A 26,213-nucleotide genomic window follows, 5' to 3' on the forward strand; every position below is an offset into this window, starting at 1 on the left:
GTGGAGTTTGCACATTCTCCCCTTGTCTGCGTAGGTTTCCTCTCACAGTCCAAGGTTGTGCAGGTCAGGTGAATTGACCATGTTAAATTGTCCATAGTGTTAGGTGCAATAGTCAGAGGGAAATAAGTATGGGTGGGTTACTCTTCGGAGGGTTGGTTGGGTTTGGACTTGTTGGGCTGAAGGGTCTGTTTCCACACTGTTGGGGAATCTAATCTTATAATAGACTATTAATCAGAGATCCAGGTAATGTTCTGGGGACCTGGGTTTGATTACCACTGTGGTGGCATTTGAATTCAGTGTGAAGTCTAACGATGACCATTAAATGATTTTTGAGGACAAACCCATCTAGTTCACTCATGTCTTTTCGGGTAGGACTGGCATACCTGAGACTCACAGCAATGTAGTTGACTCTTAACTGTTCCCTGGCCAATAAATCTGGAAATGAATTTGTAACAAACAACTACCTGAACCGTCCATATAATACTCTACTGTACAATTTCAGGTTCTTGATATTTCTGTAAGTTAGCTTTATTACCAATCATCAGTGCTGAAAATGTGTTGCTGGAAAAGCGCAGCAGGTCAGGCAGCATCCAAGGAGCAGGAGAATTGACGTTTCGGGCATGAGCCATTCTTCAGGAATGAGGAAAGTGTGTCCAGCAGGTTAAGATAAAAGGTAGGGAGGAGGGACTTGGGGGAGGGGCGTTGGAAATGCGATAGGTGGAAGGAGGTTAAGGTGAGGGTGATAGGCCAGAATGGGGTTGGGGGCGGAGAGGTCCTTGGATGCTGCCTGACCTGCTGTGCTTTTCCAGCAACACATTTTCAGCTCTGATCTCCAGCATCTGCAGTCCTCACTTTCTCCTAACTATCATCAGTCCCCAGATATTTGTCTATATAATTGCTGCTGGCTGGTGTTTGATAATTGATTGAATTCTCTCCATGATTTCAAGCTAACTGGTTGGTATTAGCCACTTTTATTACCCAGCTCTCCTTTGTATTTGAAAGGAAATGATTCAGAGAGCACAGTGAGATGTGTGGAAGAGTGTTCATTGTTTGTGACTGATGCCATAAGTTCCTGTTGGAGATCTGTTTTGCTGAAGTCTGTGTTTCTGCAGCAGCCCATCTACCAGTGTCCTGCACAACTGGGAGTGATGCATCAGCTGAAGGAGCAACTGGAGGAGAGGACTCGCATCCTCCAGGCAAACATCAAAACACAGCAGGAGGAGCTGCATCACATTAAGGAACAGTTGCAGTTTGTGCATGACTCGAATCTCCAGGTATCATTCTCATGGATATGTATGTGCTTTATTTACTCGCCCTTTAGCCTCATTGGAGATGGTATAGATCTTTCAACAATCAAGGTTGCTGTGCTTTTGAACATAAAGTTCCCTTTTGGCTGTTATGCCATCATAGAATCCTTACAATGTAGAAGGAAACTATTCAGCCCCATCGAGTCCATACTGATCCTTTGAGAGCATGTCACTCAAACCCGTTGGATGCTGCCTGAACTGCTGTGCTCTTCCAGCACCACTAATCCAGTATTTGGTTTCCAGCATCTGCAGTTATTGTTTTTACTACTCAAAGCCAGCCCCCTACCCTATCCTTATAACCCTGCATTTCCCATGGTTAATCCACATCACCTACACATTAGGGAGCAATTTCCCATGGTTAATCCATCAAACTTGCACACTAGAGAGCAATTTCTCATGGTTAATCCACCTTTCCTGTACATCTTTGGATTGTGGGAGGAAACCGGAGCACCCGGAAGAAGCACACTCAGACATGGGGAGAATGTGCAAATTCCACACAGACAGTAAGGTGGATTCAATAGACAATAGGTGCAGGAGTAGGCCATTCTGCCCTTCGAGCTAGCACCACCATTCATTATGATCATGGCTGATCATCCTCAATCAGGATCCTGTTCCTGCCTTATCCCCATAACCCTTGATTCCACTATCCTTAAGAGCTCTGTCCAACTCTTTCTTGCACTGTGTGGTAGCAGTGCTAACCACTGAGTCGCCATGCTGCCCATTGCATGTTGAAGCAGGTGGCATGGTGGCTTAATGGTTAGCACTGCTGCCTCACAGCGCTAGGGACCCGGATTCAATTCCAGCCTCAGGTGACTGTCTGTGTGGAGTTTGCACATTCTTCCCATGTCTAAGTGGGTATCCTCTGGGTGTTCCAGTTTCCTCCCTCAGTCCAAAGCTGTACAGGTTAGGGATGGCTTGGCCACGCTAAATTGTCCATCGTGTTCAGGGATGTGTAGGTTTGGTGCATTAGTCAGGGATACATATAAGGTAGGGGTAATGGGTCTGGGTGGGTTACTCTTCGGAGGGTCAGTGTGGAACTGTTGGGCTGAATGGCCTGTTTCCACACTGTAGGGACTCTATGATCGAATGGCCCATTCCTGTTACTAACTGATGTCTTATGTATTTCCTTTTCCTATGTACTATAAAGTGAACATTTTCACCTTCACAAGATGCTCTTTATATAACTGGCTCTGTATACCATCTGCAAGAGGTACTGAAGCAGTTCACAAATGGGTCTGGGTGGGTAACGCTTCAGAGGGTTAGTGTGGACTTGTTGGGCCAAATGGCCTTTTTTCACACTGCAGGGAATCTAATCTGATCTAATCTAAAAACCAAGGCATCCCCAATAGCATTTCCGAACTTGTGACCTCTTGTGACAAGCTCAAGGGCAGCAGATATCTGGGAACACCATCATCTCCAGGTTCCCTTCCAAACCACATACCATCCTGATTTGAAATGATATTGCCTTTCCTTCACTAAGGCAGCCTTATCAGAGACATCAATCTGATTAATAAAATATCCCAAGGTTTCAGAGCCATTCAACATCATGGGAGAGAGCAATTTCAGGGAATGTCTTGTAATTTCATGGTGCCTATTTCACAGTGCAGAGAAATAATTCTATGTAGGTTTTAATACATTTTATTTTTATGCGATCATAGATGATGCTTCAACAGCCCAATTCACTTGCATTTAATACATTGGACCATCAAGATCAAGGACAGCAGCAGCAGCCAGGGAATGTCATGCAAAGCCCCTGCCTATCCAGCAAACAGATGCAAGCTCTTGTGGACTCCGAATTACTCAGCCAGCAATTGTCCTCTTCTCAACATGTCCTCAGAGAAGCGAATGTGAAATCAGTGCCGGTAATACCTTCCCCACAATATGCAATGGCCAAACGCAACTTCTGACGGGTCTTTAGCACATGACTACTAGCTGTTGTTCTGACCAATAGGCTAAAGAAAATCCAAGAATCTCCAGTGATGTGGAGTGGTGGTGTTGGACTGGGGTGGACAAAGTTAAAAGTCAAGATTAGAATGGTGCTGGAAAAGCACAGCAGGTCAGGCAGCATCCAAGGAGCAGGAGAATCGATATTTCGGGCAAAGCCCTTCATCAGCATCATGGGTCCTGCTCCTCGGATGCTGCCTGACCTGCTGTGCTTTTCCAGCACCACTCTAATCTTAACTCTGATCTGCATCATCTGCGGTCCTCATTTTCGCAAAGTTACAAACCACACAACACCAGGTTACAGTCCAACAGGTCGATTAGAAGCACTAGCTTTCAGAGTGCTGTTCCTTCATATGTAGCTGATGAAGGAGCAGCACTCCGAAAGCTAGTCCTTTCAAATAAATCAGTTGGACTATAACTTGGTGGTGTGTGATTTGTAACTTTGATCTCCAGTGACATTGCACGCATGGTTTCAAACCAAGTGTAATCTTTAGTTGAAGCAAGGTTGAGGAAGAGGGATTACTGGCCCAGGACAGACAGACAGAAATCATTTCCCTTTTTGTTTGTACTTATACATTCTGCCATTATTTCTGCATCTTTTCATTGTGGTCTCCTCAAATTAACCATGTAAAATACCAACAGTATATTGCATTTACATAACTCATTTCAAGTAGTAAAATGTCCCAAGGTGATTTGCTGGAGAATTTTCAAACAGCGAGTTAGATAAGGCTACATTATGTCAGATGACCCAAAACAAGATGATCAAAGAGTTTTTGAACAATGTTTTGAAGACAGAAGAGAAGTACAGAGATTTAGGGAGGGAATTCCAGGGTTTGGAGCTGTGGCAACTGATGACACTGGTATTATTGGTGAAGTAACTAAACTAAGGGATGCTCAAGAGCATTGGTGAAGTAGAGATATTTCAGAGTGTTGCAAGGCTGGAGGAGATTTTAGGGTTAGGCCAACACAGGATTGATAGGTGAAAAGAACTTGCTCTCAGCTAGATACATAGAAACATGGAAAATAAGAGCTGGAGTAGGCCATTTGGCCCTTTGAGCCTGCTCCAACATTCAATATGACCGTGGTTGATCATCCAACTCAGTCCCCTTGTTCCTTTTTTCTCCCTATACCCTCTGATCCCTTTAGTTAAAGAACCATATTGAAAATTTTCCTGAAAATTTTCAATGTTTTGGCCTCCACATTCTGGGAGAATAAATTTCTCCTTACCTCAATCCTAAACATCTGCCCCTCATTCTTAAACTCTGACCTCTGATTCTGCACTCCCTGGTCATCAGGAACATCCCTCCTGCAATCACCCTGTCTAATCCTGTTAGAATTTTACAGGTTTCTGAGATTCCTCCTTATTCGCAGCTCAACCATATTTAGTCCTAACTGATCTAGTCTTTCCCTGTATGTCAGTCTTGCCATTCCCAGGAATCAGTCCGATAAACCTTCTTTGCACTCTGTCCATAACCAGAACATCCTTCCTCAATTGAGGAGACCAAAACTGTATACAGTACTCCAGGTGTGGTCTCACCTAGGCCCTGTACGATTGTAGCAAAACATCCCTAGTTCTGTACACAAATCCTCTCTCTATGAAGGCCAACATACCATTTGCCTCAAGCTGCACCTGTATCTTCAGTGACTAGTGTACAAGGAGACCCAGGTCTCATTACACCTCCCCCTTTTCCAATCTATTGCCATTCAGATAAGCTGCTCTCCTGTCTTTGCTTCCAAAGTGGTTGGTGTTGCTTCTATCCAGATTATAATACATCTTCCATCTTTGTCCACTTACTTAACCTCTCCAAATCACAGTGAAGCTTCTCTACATCCTCCTCACATATCCCCTCTCATCCAGCTTTATGCCATCTGCAAATCTGGAGATATGATACATAGCTTCCTTATCTAACCATTAACATATATTGTGAATAGCTGGGGTCCAAGCAGTGATCTCTACAGTAGCCCACTAATCACTGCCCTCCACTTGGAAAATGATCCATTTATTCCAACTCTTTGTTTCCTGTCTGCCAACTGGTTCTCAATCCATTTCAGTACTTGACCTCCAATCCTAAATACTTTAATTTTTCATGCTAATCTCTTATGTGGGACCTGATTGAAAGCCTTCTGAAATTCCAAATAAACCACATCCACCAGATCCCCCTTATCCGCTCTACCAGTTACATTCTCAAAATACTCCAGCAGTTATGTCAAGCACAACTTCCCCTGGATACACCCATACTTACTCTGTTGATCCTGTCATTATCTTTCAACTGGTCTCTTATTACAACTTTTATAATGGACTGTAGTGCTTCTCCCACTCCCAATGTCAAGGTAACTAGTTGAGAATTCCCTGTTTTCTCTCTGCCTCCCTTCTTCCCTCACAGGGTTAATGTTAGCTACCTTCCAATCCATAGGAACCTGTTCCAGAGTCTTAAAAATTTTGGACGATGATCACTAGCATATCTGTTATTTCTTGGACCATTTCCTTAACTACTCTGGGATGAAGGTTATCAGGCCCTAGGGATTTATCTGCCTTTAATCCCTCTAGTTTCCCCAACATAATTTCCCTACTTATATTAATTTCTTTCAAATCTTCCTTCACATTCAGCCTTGTGATCTGCATATTTCTGGCGTGTTAGGACGGAGCTAAAGTACATATTTAGTTAGTCTTCCAATTCTTTCCCATTCTATTTTAAATTTCCCACAAAAAGTGGACACCAGAGTTTTGGATAGCCTCAAGTTTACATGGATGAGCTGTCAGATGTGTTGTTGGAATACTCAAGTTCAGAGGTATCAAAGGCGAGGTTTTCAACACCAGATAATCTGGAATGATTCTTCTCACTGCAACACCTCCACTCCTCCCAGTAGTGATGCTACAATACCCTCCACTGGCAGGAGAGTGTAATTACAGCATGACAGGTTTACATAGGTAACTTGCATTGCAAATGTGGCCTTTGGAACTTAGAACTTACAACACATCTTGAGATCATGAAAAGCAGCATATACATCCAAGCCCTTTCTTATTTTTCCTTCTTTCTTTTAGAATAAAAAGAAAAACTGAAAGGACTACATTGATAAAATCCTAACATTCTATTATAATATATACTGCATCCAAGTAAAGTTAAATGTTTGCCATTAACTTCAAAAGAAACTGGACGTATTATTATTGAGGATAAACTGATGAAAGGGTGCTTTCCAAACTACTTCGTATGTGTTAGATAGTTGTGGAATAAAGATCTACTTAATGTCACCTTCTACAGCTGATGCCACAGTCCTGACCAAATGATAGACGATAAAGTGCAGTACAATGATCAAATGTAACCCAACCTTTGATTCATTGGTCAAAACCATCAATTCTGAGTGAAGCTGAATTAAAGAATATATTTCAATGTCTTAGCATTGCCCCCTAGAAATGTAAAACCCTCTTTAAATGCTTAAGTGTCAGGAATATGTGTTTAACTTCATTTACATTAAGTACTTTTATTCAGAGTTTTGATAGATAACTAACAAATTCTGTACTGTCTGTACTGTATGTACATTTGTATGTCAAATGCAGGAACAACACTTTACTCCCTGCTGCTAATCAGCTTATGAACATATGATTAGTTAACTGACACACAAGACATTCCACTAACCTATAAACCAAATTGTTAAAATAATTATTTAGAACTTGTTGATGGCTTTGTAAAAACATTGATATGAGAGTCATAAAAAATGTTTTTATGAACTAATATCATTGCTAAAGTTTGATTATTCCTTCAAGGATTTACATTTGGGATGGAGCTGTGTTTAGTGGTGTTTTGAAAAATAGTTGACTTAGTGCAATTAGTTTAACAAGAGAAAAGTCATTGATGGTGTGTGCTGAAACCAGATAGACCGGTTTGTGGTTGCCACATTTGCAGTCTGACTCATAAGGATTAGTTATCTGCTCCTGGGCCCATTTGTTATGTTCACTCTCAACAATACTGAGAACAGCAGAACGTAGAAGAAAGTGTAACCGCAGATACTGGAGGTCAGAGTCGAGAGTGTGGTGCTGGGAAAGCACAGCAGGTCAGGCAGCATCCGAGGAGCAGGAGAATTGACATTTCGGGCATAAACTGAGAGATAAATGGAAGGAGGGGTGGGATTGGTGGGAAGATAGCTGAGAAAGTGAAGAAACAAAAAAAACAAAACAAAGAACAGACAAAACAAACTTTGAAGAACATAGATAAAGTAGGCAGGAGCTCAAAAGAGGAGTTAGAAGGGCTAGAAGGGGCTATGAAATGTCCTTGGCCAACAGGGTTAAGGAGAATCCCAAAGCATTTTATACATATACAGATGAACCTCGATTATCCAGCATTCAATTATCCGAGTACTGAATTATCCGGCAAGATCGCGAGGTCCCGAGGCTTGGCTAAACTATGTTATCCAGCATTTGATTATCCATAATTTGATTAACCAAGTGAAATACAACCCACCCGTGTCCTTTAGATAATCAAGGTTCCTCTGCATTAGGAGTGAGAGGTGAGCTAGGGAAAGAGTAGCCCCACCCAAGGATAAAGAAGAGAGCTTATATGTGGAACCAGAGAAAATGGGTGAGATCCTTAATGAGTACTTTAGATCAGTGTTCACCAAAGAGAGGGACATGAGGCACGTTGAGGTTAGGGAAAGGTGTGTGAATACTCTCGGGCAGGTCAACGTAATGAAGGAGGAAGTGTTGGGTGAATGAAATGCATTAAGGTAGACAAATCCCAGGACTAGATGGGATCTCACCAAAGTATAACTGTATAACTGAAGCACAACCCCTCCCATGATGTATTCAATTCCATTTACAAGAAATGATCATATTCTGTTAGCTTTCCTAACTATTTGCTATGACTCCATGTTAACATTCGGCAATTAATGCATAAAGATGCCCAAATCTCTCTACATCTCAGAGCCTTGCATTTTCTCATTATTTAGATAATATGCTTCTTTTTTAATTCTTCCTGACCAAAATTGACAATTTCAATTTTGCCCACAACTTGTTGGGGGGGGGGGAGGGGGGGGGGAAGAGAGGAGGGTGGAGGGGGAGGAGATCCAACTTACAAACGCTCATACGTGATCCTATACAGAGCGGATAATATTAAATATCTAACATAATAATTTCCTATATATAGGAATGACTTCTTTATATTACACTGCATTGTGTTCTGAATTGCATACTCCAGTTTTCAAAGATTGTCTGTACTCCATTTACCATAGCTTTGTCAGCACACAACCTACCTATATTACTATCAAGCCAATCTATTATCTATATCAAAATGTTCTGCCTTATACCACACGCTGGATATTATCAAAGATACAGATGTAGAATAAGACAGATTAAATGCATCAACACAAATGCACCATCTTTCCCTTGCCACTTAGCTTAATGTCTCATCTCTATTAATCGTCAGAGCCATGATCTAAACTTAGATTACAAACTCATTATTCAGCAGCTACATGGAGAGACTGGTATTGAAACTAAGGCCTTAATGTATTAATACCATGTGTTGACAGTTCTCATAAATCAAAAACCTCATGATCAAATTTGTTTCACTGGGTAAACAGATTTCAGTAGGTTGTACGATGTCAAATCTACACCGATTATTCACAGAATTGTGTCTACCCTAGTTGTGGATATTATTCCACTGATATTTCCTTGCTCTTTTCAAAAATTTCTTTTTCACATATTTGTCAATTGCTCCTTTGAGAACTTTGTTATTTTACGATCTGTCCACTACCTGGTCAGTCTTAACAAACCTTCTTATCAAAGACAAAAATCCTCTTATCTCACACTTCAACATTTGACGATGTTCTTAATTTTTTGATGTCCATATAGGAAACAGAGAAAATGTGTTCATATTGAAGAGTTTGGGATTAGGAAACATCATGTGAAAAATTAGAATTGGACCTTTCAGGAGTGAAATTTGAAAACACTGTTATATCCAAATTGTTAAACTTTGTCCTGTGTTTATGCTGAATTAATTATTAATTTTAAAATTGCGATTGAGTGCACAATCTGTGTGTACTTTTCATTTGTGATTGTCAAAGGCTATGCCATCATTTGTTGACCACTCACTTAGTCTTCTATTGCCCATTACTAATTACCCTAAGAATCAATCGCATTGCTGTTGGTCTGGAGTCATATGCAGACCACACTGGGTAAGAAGGGCTATAGGACATTAGTGAACCACAGGTGCTTTTTTCCAACAATTGATAGTAGTTACATTACCACAATTAGGCGAGTCTACTATCCTAGATCCTTATTGAACTCAAATTTCACTCCCTGCCACAGTGGGATTCGAAACCATGTTGTCAGAACATGGAGTTCTGGATTACAAACCCGGTGACCACAGCACAGAATCTGTTAAAATTGGAAGATCCCTGCATTTGTGGTCAATGCCACCACCACTAGGTGGAGCAACACACAAGCCTATGGAGAATTGGAATGACACTTGCTGAGATACCAATGTTTATACCAGCGTTAGGAAGTTTAGGATGATTCAGGAGATTGCCTGAGAACTTTTTCCTCGCTCTAGATGTAACCAAATAGCTAAATGTATCAGTGTGCATGGTGTAGAGAGTATAACCGTTGGTGAGCTGCAGATCAGATGGGTGAATCTAAACTGCTACCAGACTGGGTAAAGCCAGAAGTCTGACAACACCAGGTTATAGTGGTACAGATTTATTTGAGATCACAAGCTTTAAGAGCACTGCCCCTCCATCAGGTGAACTGTCATTGCAGTATGTTACATAGTGGAGTCAAATTGTTTCAAAATTAGGCAAAATACACAACAGATGCAATGAAGTTTGTACTGCTTTACCAGTGATATCTGCTTGTTTAAAAAAAAATTACTGTCCCGATAATGGCTTGACACTATGGATGAATCAGGGTGGTTCCTCTTTAATGGCAGCATGCCTAACTCCGCTGGGAACAAACACTTTGTAATTGGAAACCTACCGTACAGGAGTTAACTCATCGTTCATTTTCTGCAGGTTCAGCAGCAGTTCGTGAAAGGAAGTCAACTGCAGCAAGCCAGTTTGCAAATTCACTCACATACCAGTCGGGTCACGCCACTCTTCGGTAACCCCATGATGTTTGCCCAGACTCCGACAGTGCCCTGCCCTATTCCACTACCGTCTGACGTTAGTCAGAGCCACTCAACTCCAGAATATGGGCACGACCGACAACTCAGGTACAATTGTTGCATAGGTTGATAGCTGAGGAAAGACCAATTAATTTGAATCACATGCAGTAGCCAGAGCAGTGTCCAAAGTTGATTGCTACAACTTAACAAGACCACACTTTCTAACGTTACTAATATTTCAAAGGATACAAACTCCACATCTGTCTGTAAAGTATGAGTTAATAAATAAAACCAGGATCTTTCTCAGCTCAGAACTTATTCCTATTGCTGGTTAGATTATTTAAATGATTCAGCAAACAGACCAATGAGTTCTTAAGGTTAACCACATTTCTCTAAAGCACCTATTAGTATGTTGCACTGTTTCCAGAGCACAGTCCCTCAAGGGTTCCATATAGAAATATGACCGACTTTGAGAGATTAGATTAGATTAGATTAGATTACTTACAGTGTGGAAACAGGCCCTTCGGCCCAACAAGTCCACACCGCCCCGCCGAAGCGTAACCCACCCATACCCCTACATCTACATCTACATCTACATCTACCCCTTACCTAACACTACGGGCAATTTAGCATGGCCAATTCACCTGACCTGCACATCTTTGGACTGTGGGAGGAAACCGGAGCACCCGGAGGAAACCCACGCAGACACGGGGTGAACGTGCAAACTCCACACAGTCAGTCGCCTGAGGTGGGAATTGAACCCAGGTCTCCGGCGCTGTGAGGCAGCAGTGCTAACCACTGTGCCACCGTGCCGCCCACGGTGTTACTTTTGTCTGTATGACACATGATCTGACGTCTATAACAGATCAGTTCTATTTTTATTTGCTGTTCCCACTTAGACTACTTTGATCACAAGAGTAATCTGTAACTGCACCATAGTTTAGAATCCTGCAACATTCTGACTGCAACTCTTACCTTGTAGATGACTCTATTTTCTAATACCCTTCATTGGATTCTTAGCCCATATTTGCATGAGTCAACATGTTAGCGTAGGAGCTATCCTTATTGCTGTCCTCATTATTGAAATGTGACCCTTTGGCTACATCATTCACAGGCTCTGGGTCTAAATGATAATGACTGTTACACTAAGATGCAAAAGTTTGCCAAACATATTGTTTGGATGAATGCTGTAGAGATCATTGAGACCATAGTGTTTGTGTTTTGTTACTGCCCAGCTCTCCCTCCACCAGCCTCCCTGATTGTGCACCTTGGCAGAGGCTGGAGCTTGTTCTCCTCTTCAACCCTGAGCTGTGTTTTCTATCACCATCAAAACTATTCCCATTATCTTGCTCCTGAAGTCACAGAGTAATAGAGTCATAGGGCATGTAAACAGACCCTTTGATCCAACCAGTCCATGCCGAACATAATCCCAAACTAAACTAGGCCCACTTTCCTGGCCCATATCCCTCCAAACGTTCCCTATTCATGTACTTATCCAAATGTCTTTTAAACGTTGTAATTGTAACCACATCCACCACTTCCTCAGGAAGTTCATTCCACACGCGAACCACCCTCTGTGTAATAAATGTGCCCCTCATGACTTTCAAATCTCACCCACATGCATACTCGCATGTGAGGACACAAATTGCTCAGCTGCACACTAATTAACCCATCGCATGCCAATCAGAACTCTGTAACCCATGGCCTTTCCCACAAAGTGTTGCAAACCAATCACCACTTTCCCACTGAAGCCAAGACCCACTTGACGATTCCTGGCCTTATTTACAATTCGTTCCATGTTCTGGTCAACCCTATTTGAAGAGTCTCATCTATACCACAGGCACCAATGTATTTTGCCAATCTGTCTGACTGAACATTCCAGTTTGTGTCCCAGGCAGCCTCATTTCCTCAACAGCAACCAAACTCGCAGGAATTACCCTCCTGTCCTTGGTAATCCCCTTCCAAAACCACCTCATCTTGCTAATCTTTTCATTAAGGTAAACATCTGTTTGACCTTGCCTTTGACTCTCCCTCCCTTCCTCATGTACTATATTCCAATGCCCGCTTCTCTCTTTTTGGACATTTCAAGTTTAACAGGTGCTAAATAATTATTTTTTGAACTCATTCAGAGTGTAGGGAGCCTATCCCTTTACTATCTGTATGACAATCTTTTGACGATCCAAGTCAACTTGCCAACCAACCAGCACCACGTTCTCCTGCAGTACAAACTGTTGTGATCCTTTGACATTTGGCATTCTTGCATTTGTCCCAATGAGTGAAAAATCAAAAACCTGAACAACGTGTCTCTTTTTCCATCAATGAATAATGTCATTTGGCATTTGGTCAGCACTAAATTAAGCTTGGTCTCCCATCACGTTCTTTTTAAATCCTGCAAATAAAATATATTCAGAATCACTTCAATGCTTGTATATTGCTGTTGTGGAAAACTGGCATAATTATGAAACCTGTCAGATGTTATTACATGTTGAATTACTTTTATCATGTAGTGACAATTCTGCAAGTATATTTGGTCAATGTCACTGTATAAGACCATAAGACATAGGAGTGGAAGTAAGGCCATTTGGCCCATCGAGTCCACTCCGCCATTTAATCATGACTGATGGGCATTTCAACTCCACTTACCCTCATTCTCCCTGTAGCCCTTAAATCCTTGTGACATCAAGAATCTATCAATCTCTGCCTTGAAGACATTTAGCGTCCCGGCCTCCACTGCACTCTGCGGCAATGAATTCCACAGGCCCACCACTCTCTGGCTGAAGAAATGTCTCCGCATTTCTGTTCTGAATTTACCCCCTCTAATTCTAAGGCTGTGTCCGCGGGTCCTAGTCTCCTCGCCTAACGGAAACAATTTCTTAGCGTCCACCCTTTCCAAGCCATGTATTATCTTGTAAGTTTCTATTAGATCTCCCCTTAACCTTCTAAACTCCAATGAGTACAATCCCAGGATCCTCAGCCATTCCTCATATGTTAGACCTACCATTCCAGGGATCATCCGTGTGAATCTCCGCTGGACATGCTTCAGTGCCAGTATGTCCCTCCTGAGGTGTGGGGACCAAAACTAGACACAGTACTCCAAATGGGGCCTAACCAGAGCTTTATAAAGTCTCAGTAGCACATCGCTGCTTTTATATTCCAAGCCTCTTAAGATAAATTACAACATTACATTCATTTTCTTAATCATAGATTTAACCTGCTTGTTTACCTTTAGAGAATCCTTGACTAGCACTCCCAGATCCCTTTGTACTTTGGCTTTATGAATTTTCTCACTGTTTAGAAAGTAGTCCATGCTTGTATCTATCTGTGGAAAGTTGTCATTAAGGTTGTAAACTGGAAAGAACAGTTTTTAGTAATAAAAACAGGAGGTGCTGGAAATACCCAGCCAGTCTGGCAACATCAGTAGAGAGAGAAATTAGTTTTTTTTATTTACATGGGATGTGAGTGTCACTGGCTGGTCCAGCATTTATTGCCTGTTTCTTTTATTTTGTTCACTTGTGGGATGTGGGACTTGTCTGGACCAGCACTTATTGCCCGTCCCTAGTTGCTCTTGAGAAGTTGGTGATGAGCTGCCTTCTTGAATCGCTGCAGTCCACCACCTACGAGTTGACCCACTATGCCCTTAGGGAGAGAATTCCAGGATTTTGGCCCAGTGACAGTGAAGGAATGGTAATATATTCTCAAGGATGGTGAGTGGCTGGGGAGGGAACTTGCAGGTGGTGGTATTCTCATGTACCTGCTGCCCTTGTCCTTCTAGATGGAAGTGGTCATGGGTTTGAAAGGTGTGAATCTTTGGCGAATTTCTGCCTTGCATCTTGTAGATAGTACACACTGCTGCTGCTGAGCATCAGTGGTGGAGGGAGTGGATGCTTGTGGATGTGGTGCCAATCAAGCAGCTGCTTTGTCACTTGACCTGAATAGCTTGCCAGGGCCATTTTAGAAGATGATGAAGAGTCACATTGCTCTGGATCTGGAGCCACATGTAGGCCAGACAGGGTAAGAATGGCAGATTTCCTTCCCTAAAGGGCATTAGTGAACCAGACGAATTTTTACGACAAGCATTACCATGGTTGCTATTAGGCCATCTTCTTTTTAAGTTTCAAATATTATTGAAGTCAAATGTCACCATTTAGGTCTCAAAGCTATGACTCCAGAACATTAGCTTGGAGCTCTGCATTACCAGCATTACAACCACAATACCACTACCTCCAGTAAAGTAGTTGTTTGAATGGTTCATATTTGACTCCAAACATTAACTCAGTTTCTCTCTTCACAGATGCTGCTAGACCTAGTGAGTTGTTCCACCATCTTGCTTTTATTTCAGATCTCCAGTATCTGCAGTGTTTTGCCTTTATTAAATATTGCTAGTGGTCCATTTAAGGTTGTAACTCAACATTACAGTTTTGCTCATGGACATAAACGTTACATCCAATGTCCAGAAACTAACCTGAACTGCTCCAAGACATTTCAGCTCTGTTCAGCAGCCAATACTTATCAGCTGAGTGAAGAATATTCCACACACACTTTCCACATTTATTTACTGTTATTTTTCACTTGGCTCTTTTCCAGATTATTTTTTAATCAACCCATTCATCCCATAATGCCAAACAACAGTGGGACAGAACAGCCATCTCAGAATAACACAGCAAGAGAACAAGCCAAGTAAGCATTTCAATATTGTCTCAGAACATTGCTGGATAAATATACAGCAGGCTCCTGAAAGCACTGGATGCAAGAGCCTGGAAATCACCATGAACCATGTTGTTATACTGATATGTTCAGAAGAAGGATCACTGGACCTGAAACATTAACTTTGTTTCTCTCTCCACAGATGCTGAGCTCTCCAGCAGTTTCTAATTTTGTTTCAGAATGCTAGCATCTGCAGTTCTTTGTTTTATTTCACCAATGATTGTATTGAGTCCAGCTCTGTACAAATATCTAATACTGATACCAGATGCAAATTACTTATGTTCAATAAGACAGTGTCACAGTGGTAATGATTTCCCTCGCACAAAACCATGCTTACTATTCCTACTCATCCTAGAATCTCTAAATGCATGCAAATCTTATCTTTCAGAATCACCTCCAACAACTTGCCCATTACCAATGTTGGGCTCACAGGTCAATAGTTCCCAAGCTTCCTCTTACTGCCTTTCTTAAATAAAGGCACAACGTTAGCCACCATCCAGTCCTGCGGCACCTCCCCCCCCCCCCCCCCCCACGGTTATAGATGACACAACTATTTCTGCTAGGGGGCCCACAATGTCCTCCCTAATTTACCACAACATCCTGGGATACACTCGATCAGGTCTTGGAGACTTTATCCTCCTTCATGTTTTCGAAGACTTCCAGCACTTTCTCTTCTGTAATTGTAGACTAGTAATGCAAGACTTGGAACTGGTTTGGAAACATGTGCTTCCATCTACCATGGCAGCTTGGGGAATTTAAATTCACTTAGTCACTACATCTGGAATAAAATGTTAGCCTCATTAATAACGACCATGAAACTACAGGCCTGTCATTAAATTACTAATTGGTTTAGGAATGTCCTTCAGGAAGATATCTAGAGTCATAGAGTCATATAACATGGAAGCAAATCTTTTGGCCCAACTAGTCCACCCTAATCATGTTCCCAAACTAAACTAGTCCGAACATGTGCAGGTGAGGTGAATTGGCTATGCTAAATTGCCCATAGTGTTAGGTGCATTAGTCAGAGGGAAATGGGTCTGGGTGGGTTTCTCTTCGGAGGGTCAGTGTGGACTTGTTGGGCCAAAGGGCCTGTTTCACATTGTAGACAATCTATTCCCACTTGCCTGCATTTAGCCCATATCCCCCGAAACCCATCCAAATGTCTTTTAAATGTTGTAACTGTACCTGCATCCATTATTTTCTCCAGCAGTTTATTCCACACATGAAGCATTCCTGTGTAAACAATGTTGGCCTTCATGTCCTTTTCAACTCTTTCTTATCTCACTTTAAAAACATGTTCCCTAGTTTTGAAATCACCCAGCTTTGGGAAAAGAACTTTGCTATTCACCTGATACTTGCCGGAGTCGAAGGGTGACAGTTTCCTTCTTAAAGGACATTAGTGAACCATTTGAGGCTTTCCAACAATTGACAACGATTTCACTGTTATCATTAGACTCTTAATTCCAGATTTTTTTTTACATTGTGATTATGGATATTTAATGCTTAGTTTGTGCACTGACAACCACATATGAAACTGGAGTATCACAGAGGCCCTGAAAGACTCTACTATCTAGCATTCCTTTAAACAATTTAAGTTATTGTTACATCGATGTGTAAACAATTGGTCTGCTGTGGGTTATCACTGACCAGATCATGTTAAACCAATTAGATACATTGAACGAATCTTAAGTGTATCAGATGTTCGGTAAATCCTACTTTGTGAATTCTGTATTTTCAGATTTATCCAAGATCAGCAGATGCTGACGGCACTAGCAATGCAGCCAACCAGCTGTAGTGCAATCATCGTCCCTTCTCCAAGTTCCATGGCCATCCAGCATCCAGGTTTCTCCTCACACCTACAAGCCTCTATTCAACAGCAACACAGCCATCATCCCCTGCAGCTTCAGCAGCAACATCAATATCTTCAGGTACCAAGTCCCATCACAGTCTGTAAACCACAACGGGAAACAGTACCTTCAGGAAGCAGGCAGCTAGCAGTCTTGCCAACAGTGGAATATTCTGTGATCTCATTGACGCAAGAAAATTCATGAGAATTTCTTTCCCTTCAAAACAAGGGAAACTAAGTTTTAAACTGATGTTAATTTTGTTTAAGAGAAAAGCTTTGATAATTCCAGTTTTTCAATCTATCACCCCATCAACAACCCCTTGAGGGTCCTTGAATATATTATTGCTATATATCACTAATCTATGCTCAGTTTTCTCACAAAGTCATCTATACAATACTATTATATTGCTGCTACAGAACCAAGTGATTCTCTCAAAGATACGGTGTGTTATTGGGACAAAGGTAAACTATTGCTTCCCTTCTCCTCATCTTCCTGAACCAGTCTGTAGCTTTTAGCATTGTTGACCATGGAGGGGAGGGGCTCCAACGCCCCTCCACTTGTCCAGCTTGGTGGAACTGCATTCCCTAGTTCCGTTCTTAACTGTCCAATCACAGTCCGAACGTCACCTACAATGATGATGCTTCCTGCTCTTGCTTCCTTACCTCAGCTGCTTTTTCCCAATGGATCCATCCTCAGTCCCCTCCCCTTTGCCATCTATTTCCTTCAATTAAACATTGGGAAAATTGAATAGATTGTTTTTACTCCCCTTTGCAAATTCCATTCCCTAGCTATTGATTCCATCCCTCTCTCTGCCAATGGTCTGAAACTAAGCCAATCTTTTCACACCATTGGTGACATATGTAATTGAAAGATGAACATTTGATGATTCTCCCTACTCTGTCACATTGCCTGACTACATGCTTGCCTCAGCTGTTTTGCTGCTGAAATCCTCATACATGCCTTTTTTACTTCTAGATTTAACGAATTCCAATACACTTCTGGCTGATCACACATTCTACCCAGTCTAAACTCAAGAGCATCTGTAACAGGTTATCCCCATGCTTAATGATCGACAGCAGTTCTCAGAGAAACAATTTTTTCAAAATTTTCATCCTTATTTACCCAGAGAGTGGTGGGGACATGGAATGCGCTGTCTGTGGGAATGGCAGAGTCAGAATCATTGGCGACCTTTAAGTGGCAATTGGATAGGTACATGGATGGGTGCTTAAGCTAGGACAAATGTTCGGCACAACATCATGAGCCGAAGGGCCTGTTCTGTGCTGTGTTGTTCTATGTTCTATGTTCTATTTCCAGTTTTCTACCCGGCCCCTTGCTCCCCAACATCTCTGTAATTTCCTCCAGACATTTCCCTCTCTGAGATATCTGCAACCATCTAATTCTGGCCTCTTGATTAGATCTAATTTTGATCACATCTTCATTAGTGGCGTGCCTTCAGTTGCCTAGGACCCAAGGCGCTGGAATCTCTTTCCTGCATCTTTCCCCACATCATTGGTGGCTCTGATTCACTGTCACTTTTCAGCCTTTTGCTCATGTGTCCTGGGGAAGGCTGGCTGCTGGCCTGGTAAGTGCCTGAGTGGGACACGATGTGGTGAGCCTATTGAAGCAGGGTCTGACCTGCCTGCAGCTGTGACTCCCATTGCTTCCAGAAGATTCTGCTCTTCCCCTTTGTTTCCGCTTGTCAAAATAATTCATGACTTTCAACACTTCTGTCACATCCCCCTGTAATTTTCTGATTTCAGGAGAAAGGTCCCAGTTTCATTGACTCTCTTCACATAACTGAAGGCCCTCGTCTGGTGGAGATCTAGTAAATCCCTTCTGCGTTGTCTAAATACTTTTCAGGTGACCTCATTGGTCACACTGCAATAATTTGAATTTAAAACCCCAAATTCTCAGCCACTTGGTGATGCAATGACCCACCTGCTTTCCAAATGCAGATGCAATGTGGCTACATTCCCTGCTTTCTTACCTTGCGCTGTGCCATAGGGTGTGAGACACAAAATCAAGGCTTGATCTTCATTATGGCAGCCAGTTTGGGTCATGTTAATAGCAAGAGCACTGTGTGCAATTAAAGATGTACTTCTGTCGAGGGAGTGCAGCATCAGTTCACCCAGACTAATTTCTGGGATGGCACCTTTGTCCAATGAGAGATTGATTTGGATCCAATTACTGTAGTTTGGAAAAAACAAGAGATCTCAGTGAAATGTATAAAGTTCTGACAGAGTTGGATAGGCTAATCCAGGGATGATGTTTTCCCCCGTCTTTGTTAGGAAGTTCAGAATGAGGGGTCTCCAAATACAGAGTCTGACATGTCAGATTGAAATGGTAAAAAGGTTCTTCACTCAGAAGCTAGGGAACCTGTGGAATTTTCTACCACAGAGAGCTGTGGAGGTGAAGTTACTGAAAATGCATAAGGAAGAGATAGATTTCTTGAAGCTAAAGGTGCCAAGACATATGAGGGGAGAGCTGTCATGTGCCATTGAGACAGAGGATCAATCATGATTGTCTTGAAGGTTGGAACAGGCTTGATGGGCTGAATGGCATATTGGTGCTCCCATCTTCTATACTTCGGCAGGTTACAGTTAAAGAGCCTGTTTGTACAACTCTTGGGAAAAAGTAGATGGAAGCAATGGGGACTTGAAAACCTTTCTCTTACAAACTGATGTTTTTGGTGTGGAGTTGGGATTAATCAATTGGTGACAAAATGTTTTTTTGTTTGTTTAGCAAGTGCCACTGAGTGGAATGATGCAAGGTGACCAATCGCAGCCTCTTTTCCTGGGATCAGCACCACAGGTGAACTTGGGCTACCTCTCACAACACCAAACCCGCGGGACACAGAGCAACACCAGCGGCCTCTCAGACCTCCCCAACATCCAGTTACCGCGGTAACCAAGGACAGTTGCAGAGGCAGACCACACGAGGGCTGCAAATTGGACATACCCCCACGGCACATCTGTGGGAAAAGGGCAAATGTTCATTCAACTGGTGGCTCATCCATGCCCAAGAGAAATGGATGCCGGGAGAACACCTCTCCATGGACGGCACTTGGCTGAAGCATAGCAGAATCCCTGCAATGCAGAACGAGGTGAATGCCACAAAGAAAGCTGTTGCAAGCTGACAGCAAACTAAAAAAAAATTTTTAAATCCTGATTCATCCTTCCTTCTCACTGAGACACTAAGTCCTGTTCATAGGAACCCACCAGAAGGAAGATAACAGATCGTCAGTCGAAACACTGGAGAGGTTTTGTAGACCCACAGCATGTTCCGCAGTGATCTTTCTCCCTAAAACACGGGCCTCTTGAGAGCTTGTCTTTTTGCCAAGCAAAATAATTATTCAGTAAATAGTCATCCCATTTGTCACAACTTGGAATGGCTGGTTTTGGTATCATGAATCGGTCAACAGCAGATAGGACTGCTGTTAAAAACTCACATGAGAACAGTATTTGTGACTAGATTGTCACAACAAAAAGCAGGCATCACTGGTAAAATGATGGCAAAGTGACCTTGTTAAAATCTGTGTTAACTGTTTTGTCAGGTGTTGCATTTCATAGCCTGCACTTGTCGATTGATGCTAATAGTTGCCAGTGGCAGGGAGTCAGATGTGATGCTGTGAAAATATTTCTGGTTGTACTTTAGTCACTTACAGCTAGCTAGACTTGCAAGACAAACTCACTGTAAATGCTACTCTGTCTACATTCTTTGAACAACGTGTTTATTTTCTAAATAGCTTTGAATACTTTATATTTTTTGAAAAAGACAATTATTCCTATCCGACCACCACTAAGTGAAAATTGTAATCTTGTCTTGGTTCAGAGCCAAACGCTTCACTGTGGATCCTCCTACTACCATACCACAATGGCCCAGATTTTGTGGATGCGGTGAAGAAATCGCATTCGCCCCTGACCTTGAACAAACCTGCCCTGAAGGATTGTGCAGTCTCTACAACGTGACCTTGACCTTTCCCCAGGGAATTTTAAATCTGCTAACCAGAACAGTGATCCTGGAAAGCAAGTCAGCAGCAATGAAGTATTCAGACAAAAGAATATCAAGAATTTGAAAGCACTTTTTATCAGTCACTTTTCAATTGAATTTTCAGGCAGCGGAATAAATTGGTCTAATTGAATGCAGACAGAATTAAAACAAGATACATGACCATAAGACATAGGAGCAGAAACTGGCCATTCAGCCCATCAAGTCTGTCCTGCCATTCAATTATGGCTGATAAGTTTCTCAACCTCACTCACCCACTTCTTCCCCATAAACTTTGATCCCCTTGACAATCAAGAACCTCGATATCTCTGCCTTAAATATACTCAATGACCTGCCCTTGACCGCCTTCTGTGGCAGTGTATTCCATAGATTTACCACTCCCTGTTTTTTGTAATCACCATTCTAAAAGCTCTTCCCTTCACTGTAAGGCTATGCCCTCAGGTCCTAGTCTTTCCTACCAATGGAAACATCTTCCCAAGATCCACGCTGTCCAAACCGTTCAGTATTCTGTAAGTCTCAAATAGCTCATCCTTCCAAATTCCATCAAGTATAGACCTAGAGTCCTCAACATACCTCATATGTTAAGCTTTTCACTCCTGGGACTATTCGCCTGAACCTCCTCTGAACCCGCTCCAGGGCCCAAAACTGTGTACATTACTCAGAGCCTTATAGAGCCTCAGAAGTACATCCTTGCTTTTACTTTCAAGTCCTCTCAAAATAAATGTCAACAATGGATTTGCTTTCTTAAGTGCTGACTCAACCTGTAAGTTTACCTTGGCAGAATCCTGGACTAGAACTCTGAAGTCTCTTTACACTTCAGACTTATGAGTTTTTTTCCCCATTTAGAAAATAGTCCATGCCTCTATTCTTCCTACCAAGGTGCATGACCTCACTTTCCCACGTTGTACTCCATCTGCCACTTCTTTGCCCACTTTCCCGTGTTGTACTCCATCTGCCACTTCGTTGCCCACTGTCCAAATCCTTCTGCAGCCTTCCCTGTCCCTCCACCTATCTTTGTCTTAAACTAGGCCAGAATGCCCTCAGTTCCTTCATCTAGATTGTTAATGTATAAAGTGAAAAGTTGTGCTCCCAATACTGAGCCTTGCAGAATACCACTTGTTACGGGCTGCCATCCTGAGAAGGACCCTTTTATCCCCACTCTCTGCTTTCTGCCAGACAGCCAAACTTCTATCCATGCGAGCACCTTGCCTCTAACTCCATGGGCCCTTATCTTCCTCAGTAGCCTCCTGTGCGGCACCTTGTCAAAGACCTTCTTGAAGTCCAGGTATATAACATCCATTGGCTCTCCTTGATCTAACCTTCTTGTTACCTCCTCAGAATACTTTAATCGATTTGTCAGGCATGACCTCCCCTTGATTAAACCATGCTGACTATGCCCTATTTTACTATATATTTCGAAGGGTATAAAGATGAACACACTTCTAAAAGGTAGGGAGAGTAGTAAAGAGGGGAGTCATTGGGAGAGATGGTGGAGGAACAGGGTTTGTCTTTCAGCAGTCATCCTCGTTTCCTCCCTGCTCCATCTCTCTTCCCCGATGTTTGAATTGGGCACTGATACCTCTCAAAAGAGGGATCCCTCTGTTTAGGCTGCAGTGTTTATTTGGTGACCTTCGGAGGCACAAGGGAGCCGTGCAACTACCGACTTGTCCTTGAGCCGCCAACAATTCCACTGGGGCTTCCTTGGAATCCCTACAGCATAGAAGCAGGCCATTCAGCCCATTGAGTCCATCCTCTGACCCAGACCCACTCCTCCCGCCCTATCCCTGTAATCCTACATTTCCCATTGCCAGTCCACCTAAGCTGCACATCGTTGGACCGTGGGAGGAAACCGCAGCACCCGGCCGAAGGCCAAACCGAAACAGGGAGAACGTGCAAACTCCACACAGACATGTTCTGAAGATGATTAACTCTGCTTTCTCTCCACAGATACTGACAGACCTACTGAGGTTCTCCACAAATTTCTGGGCCCAGTGATAATTGCTGTCACAGGTCCCATTGCAGAGACTCATTGACATCATGCAGGCACAGACAAACTTAATCATGGGCTTTACTAGCACCAACAGACTAAAGTGCATCTTTATGTTGTGATCCAGTGGATCCAACCTTGCCCAATCTACCAGGCAATGATGACAAAATTCATTTTTCCCTCCCCACTGACCAGCTGAGTGTGTCCAGCATTGTCTATCCTTCCTCCACAAGTGGCTGCAAGTTTTGGCAGAGCAATGTTATCAGATTCATCATCACCACTGCAAAATCTGAGCCATTGAGACACTCTGCCAGCGTACTGTACACTGTGTGTAAACCGTAAAATGAGTTAGTGCATTATTTTTTTAAAGAAGATTCAGGTCAAATGGTAATTGACTCAGAATCAAATGCTCCCTGATTCTTTCAGCAGTTAATACAATCTCAGGAACTGAAAATCCAAATGTTATTGAAAATTGCCTCTGCCACTTATCAAATATACAACTCATATATAGAAGTTTTGTTTGTAAATTCAGAACAGAGAATTTGAGGTGGAGATCTGTGGCTTGTGAGCTCAATTCTGCTCTGAGGAAGAGTCCAAATGCACTTGAGAATGTCTGCCCATATTTTCTTCATTTATAAGTCATTGTTTAGATTTGCCCATATGATGATCCCTTTCCATTTTAAATGTTTTCTATGTGAGCACTCATTAGGTTTAATTATTACCAATGAGGGAACAGTCACAGTACAATAAATGTCTCTTACATACCCAATTCAGACAGTTCAGCCATCCTATCTGCTGCACCTAAGTCAGCCACTATTATGGTTTCTCTTAATTTAAACTTGACCAACATTCCTGAATCTTTGAAAACCGAATGAACTGTGGATGCTGGAAAGCAGAAGCAAAAACAGAAATTGCCGTAAAAGCTCAGCACGTCTGGCAGCAAGAGTTAACGTTTCGGGTCGAGTGACCCTTCCTCAAAATTCCTCAAGGGTCACGCAACCCAAAATGTTAACTCTTGCTGCCAGACTTGCTGAGCTTTGCAATTTCTATTTAATCCTGAACCTTTTCCTTGTTGAGTCCGTATGGAAATATGGGATGATCCTATTGTTGTGGAAATAGAACTTTTAATCTGATTCATTAATCACCAATTACATATCTATTCATCCACCAATCCATTACCCCTCCTTTAGTAACATTTGCTAATTCCCGTACATCTTAGGACTCTGATGTTATTTATGTATAAACTAACACAGGCAATGTTTGAGATTTAAATTAAGTTCATCGAAATCTTACAACTGATAGCTCAGTCAACTCTCATAAATGGTTAGTAAATTGATTAGACGAGATTCCCTACAGTGTGGAAACAGGCCCTTCAACCCAATCAGTCCACACCGACCCTCTGAAGAGTAACCCACCCAGACCCATTTCCCTCTTACTAAGGCACCTAACACTATGGGCAACTTAGCTTGGCCAATTCACCTAACTTGCACATCGTTGGACTGTGGGAGGAAACCAAAGCACCCAGAAGAAACCCACACAGACACAGGGACAGGGACAATGTGCAAACTCCACACAGACAGTCACCTGAGGCTGGAATTGAACCTGGGACGCTGGTGCTATGAGGCAGCAGTGCTAACCACTGAGCCACCGTGCCGCCCCAAATGTTATTACACAGATCACAAGGCTTTTGTTTCAAAATCTGGCATTGAGCAGAGTGAGAATGGAAAGCACACAAAATTCCATGAATTATTTGGTGTGCTTAATATATTGGATGCCCTTACAGTTTAGTAGTCATTAAAGTTAAATCTCACTACCTGCCTGTGGGTTGTACTTATATTATCATGCGTCTGTTTTTCCTGACATGCATTTTGGGTATGTACCCCTTTAAAAGATCAGATGTTGCGATGGCCAATCAAATAGTGTGTCTGTTTACCTTAGACAAAGGTTAGGATATGCACTTTGGAGTCATTGTTTGTCTGCTTATATGTTGAACAAGCGGTGGGGTGTGTTATTTGATGTAAATGTTGTATGATATTAAATTCTGTACAAAAAATATCCTTATAATAGCAAATTAGTTTTATTTTGTATGATGTAATAGGTCATTTTGAATTTATGAATGTTCCTATTCATTGAAAATTTGCTACAAAAAAAAGTGTCTTATATGAAAAGGGGTGGGCAACTTGTGTCTTCATGTGAATAAATGACCTTTGCACAACTCCACTGTTGTTTATCTCCACATTTTGGCTGCTATTTTCTGCACAGGTTAGTTCAGAAATATCGCTGACTTCAAATATAAACATGATTCTTGGACAACTGACTCAAAGGGACAACAGTGTAAAAGCTACATGAAGAAAAGATACAAATTTTGCACTCCTGGCAGAGATCTTGAAAATGTAACCAGTGTCACAATACTTATTTTCTAATGTAAAACTAATGTAGTGTACAAAATCCCATGCAAGGACTGCACAAAACACTACATCGGACAAACAGGAAGACAGCTAACGATCCGTAGACACAAACACCAACTAGCCACGAAACGACACGACCAGCTATCCTTAGTAGCCACACACACAGACGACAAGCAGCATGAATTCGACTGGGACAACACTACCATTATCGGGCAAGCCAAACAGAGAACAGCCAGGGAATTCCTAGAGGCATGGCACTCATCCACAGACTCTATCAACAAACACATCGACCTGGACCCAATATACCAGCCACTACTGCGGACAGCTCGAACTGACAACCGGAAGCGGCAGAGACAGGCCACTATAAATGCCGGAAGAAACAACACAGAAGCGCTTCACAGGAGGCTCCCAAGCACTGAGGATGTCACCTAGACAGGGGACGAAACGTTTGCAAGACAAATTCCCAGCTCGGCGAACAGAACCACAACAACCTATTTTCTACTTTAAAAAAGTATTCACCATAATCCTAACCAGACCTTTGGTCTATCATTACAGAGAAACAAGTTGGGGGTGGGAGGGTGGCACAGTGTCTCAACAGTTAGCACTTGTTGCCTCACAGCACCAGGCATCCAGGTTTGATTCCAACCTCAGGTGACAGCCTGTGTGGAGTTTGCATGTGCTCCCCATGGCTTTTTGTCAGTGCCTTATATTAAAAGGGGTGGGCAACTTATGGCCTTATGCGAATAAGTGACCTTTGCACAAAACCACGTTGTTTATCTCTAGGTTTTGGCTGCTATTTTCTGTGTAGGTTAGTTCAGGAATACAGCTGACTTCAAATATAAACACAATTCATGGACAATTGACCCGAAGAGGCAATGGTTTCCTTCCACATCCAAAGATGTGTGGGTTAGGTGGAT

At 42.3% G+C, this 26,213-nt stretch overlaps 1 protein-coding gene across 6 annotated transcripts in view; it reads left to right on the plus strand.

Moving 5' to 3' along the window:
* Positions 1–25,057, plus strand: part of npas2 (neuronal PAS domain protein 2) — a 290,102-nt gene extending 265,045 nt beyond the window's left edge. For all 6 annotated transcript variants that reach the window (XM_072595560.1, XM_072595559.1, XM_072595562.1 and 3 more), the window contains 6 exons: positions 1,113–1,274; positions 2,966–3,169; positions 10,251–10,450; positions 14,927–15,019; positions 16,785–16,974; positions 19,636–25,057. In XM_072595560.1, coding sequence (XP_072451661.1) covers positions 1,113–1,274; positions 2,966–3,169; positions 10,251–10,450; positions 14,927–15,019; positions 16,785–16,974; positions 19,636–19,800 — 1,014 coding nt within the window. In that variant the 3' untranslated portion in view covers positions 19,801–25,057. The remainder of the gene's footprint in view (positions 1–1,112; positions 1,275–2,965; positions 3,170–10,250; positions 10,451–14,926; positions 15,020–16,784; positions 16,975–19,635) is intronic.
* The last annotated feature ends 1,156 nt before the right edge of the window (positions 25,058–26,213 follow it).

This window comes from Chiloscyllium punctatum, chromosome 25, assembly GCF_047496795.1.
Source record: "Chiloscyllium punctatum isolate Juve2018m chromosome 25, sChiPun1.3, whole genome shotgun sequence".
In the NCBI taxonomy this organism is placed as follows: domain Eukaryota; kingdom Metazoa; phylum Chordata; class Chondrichthyes; order Orectolobiformes; family Hemiscylliidae; genus Chiloscyllium; species Chiloscyllium punctatum.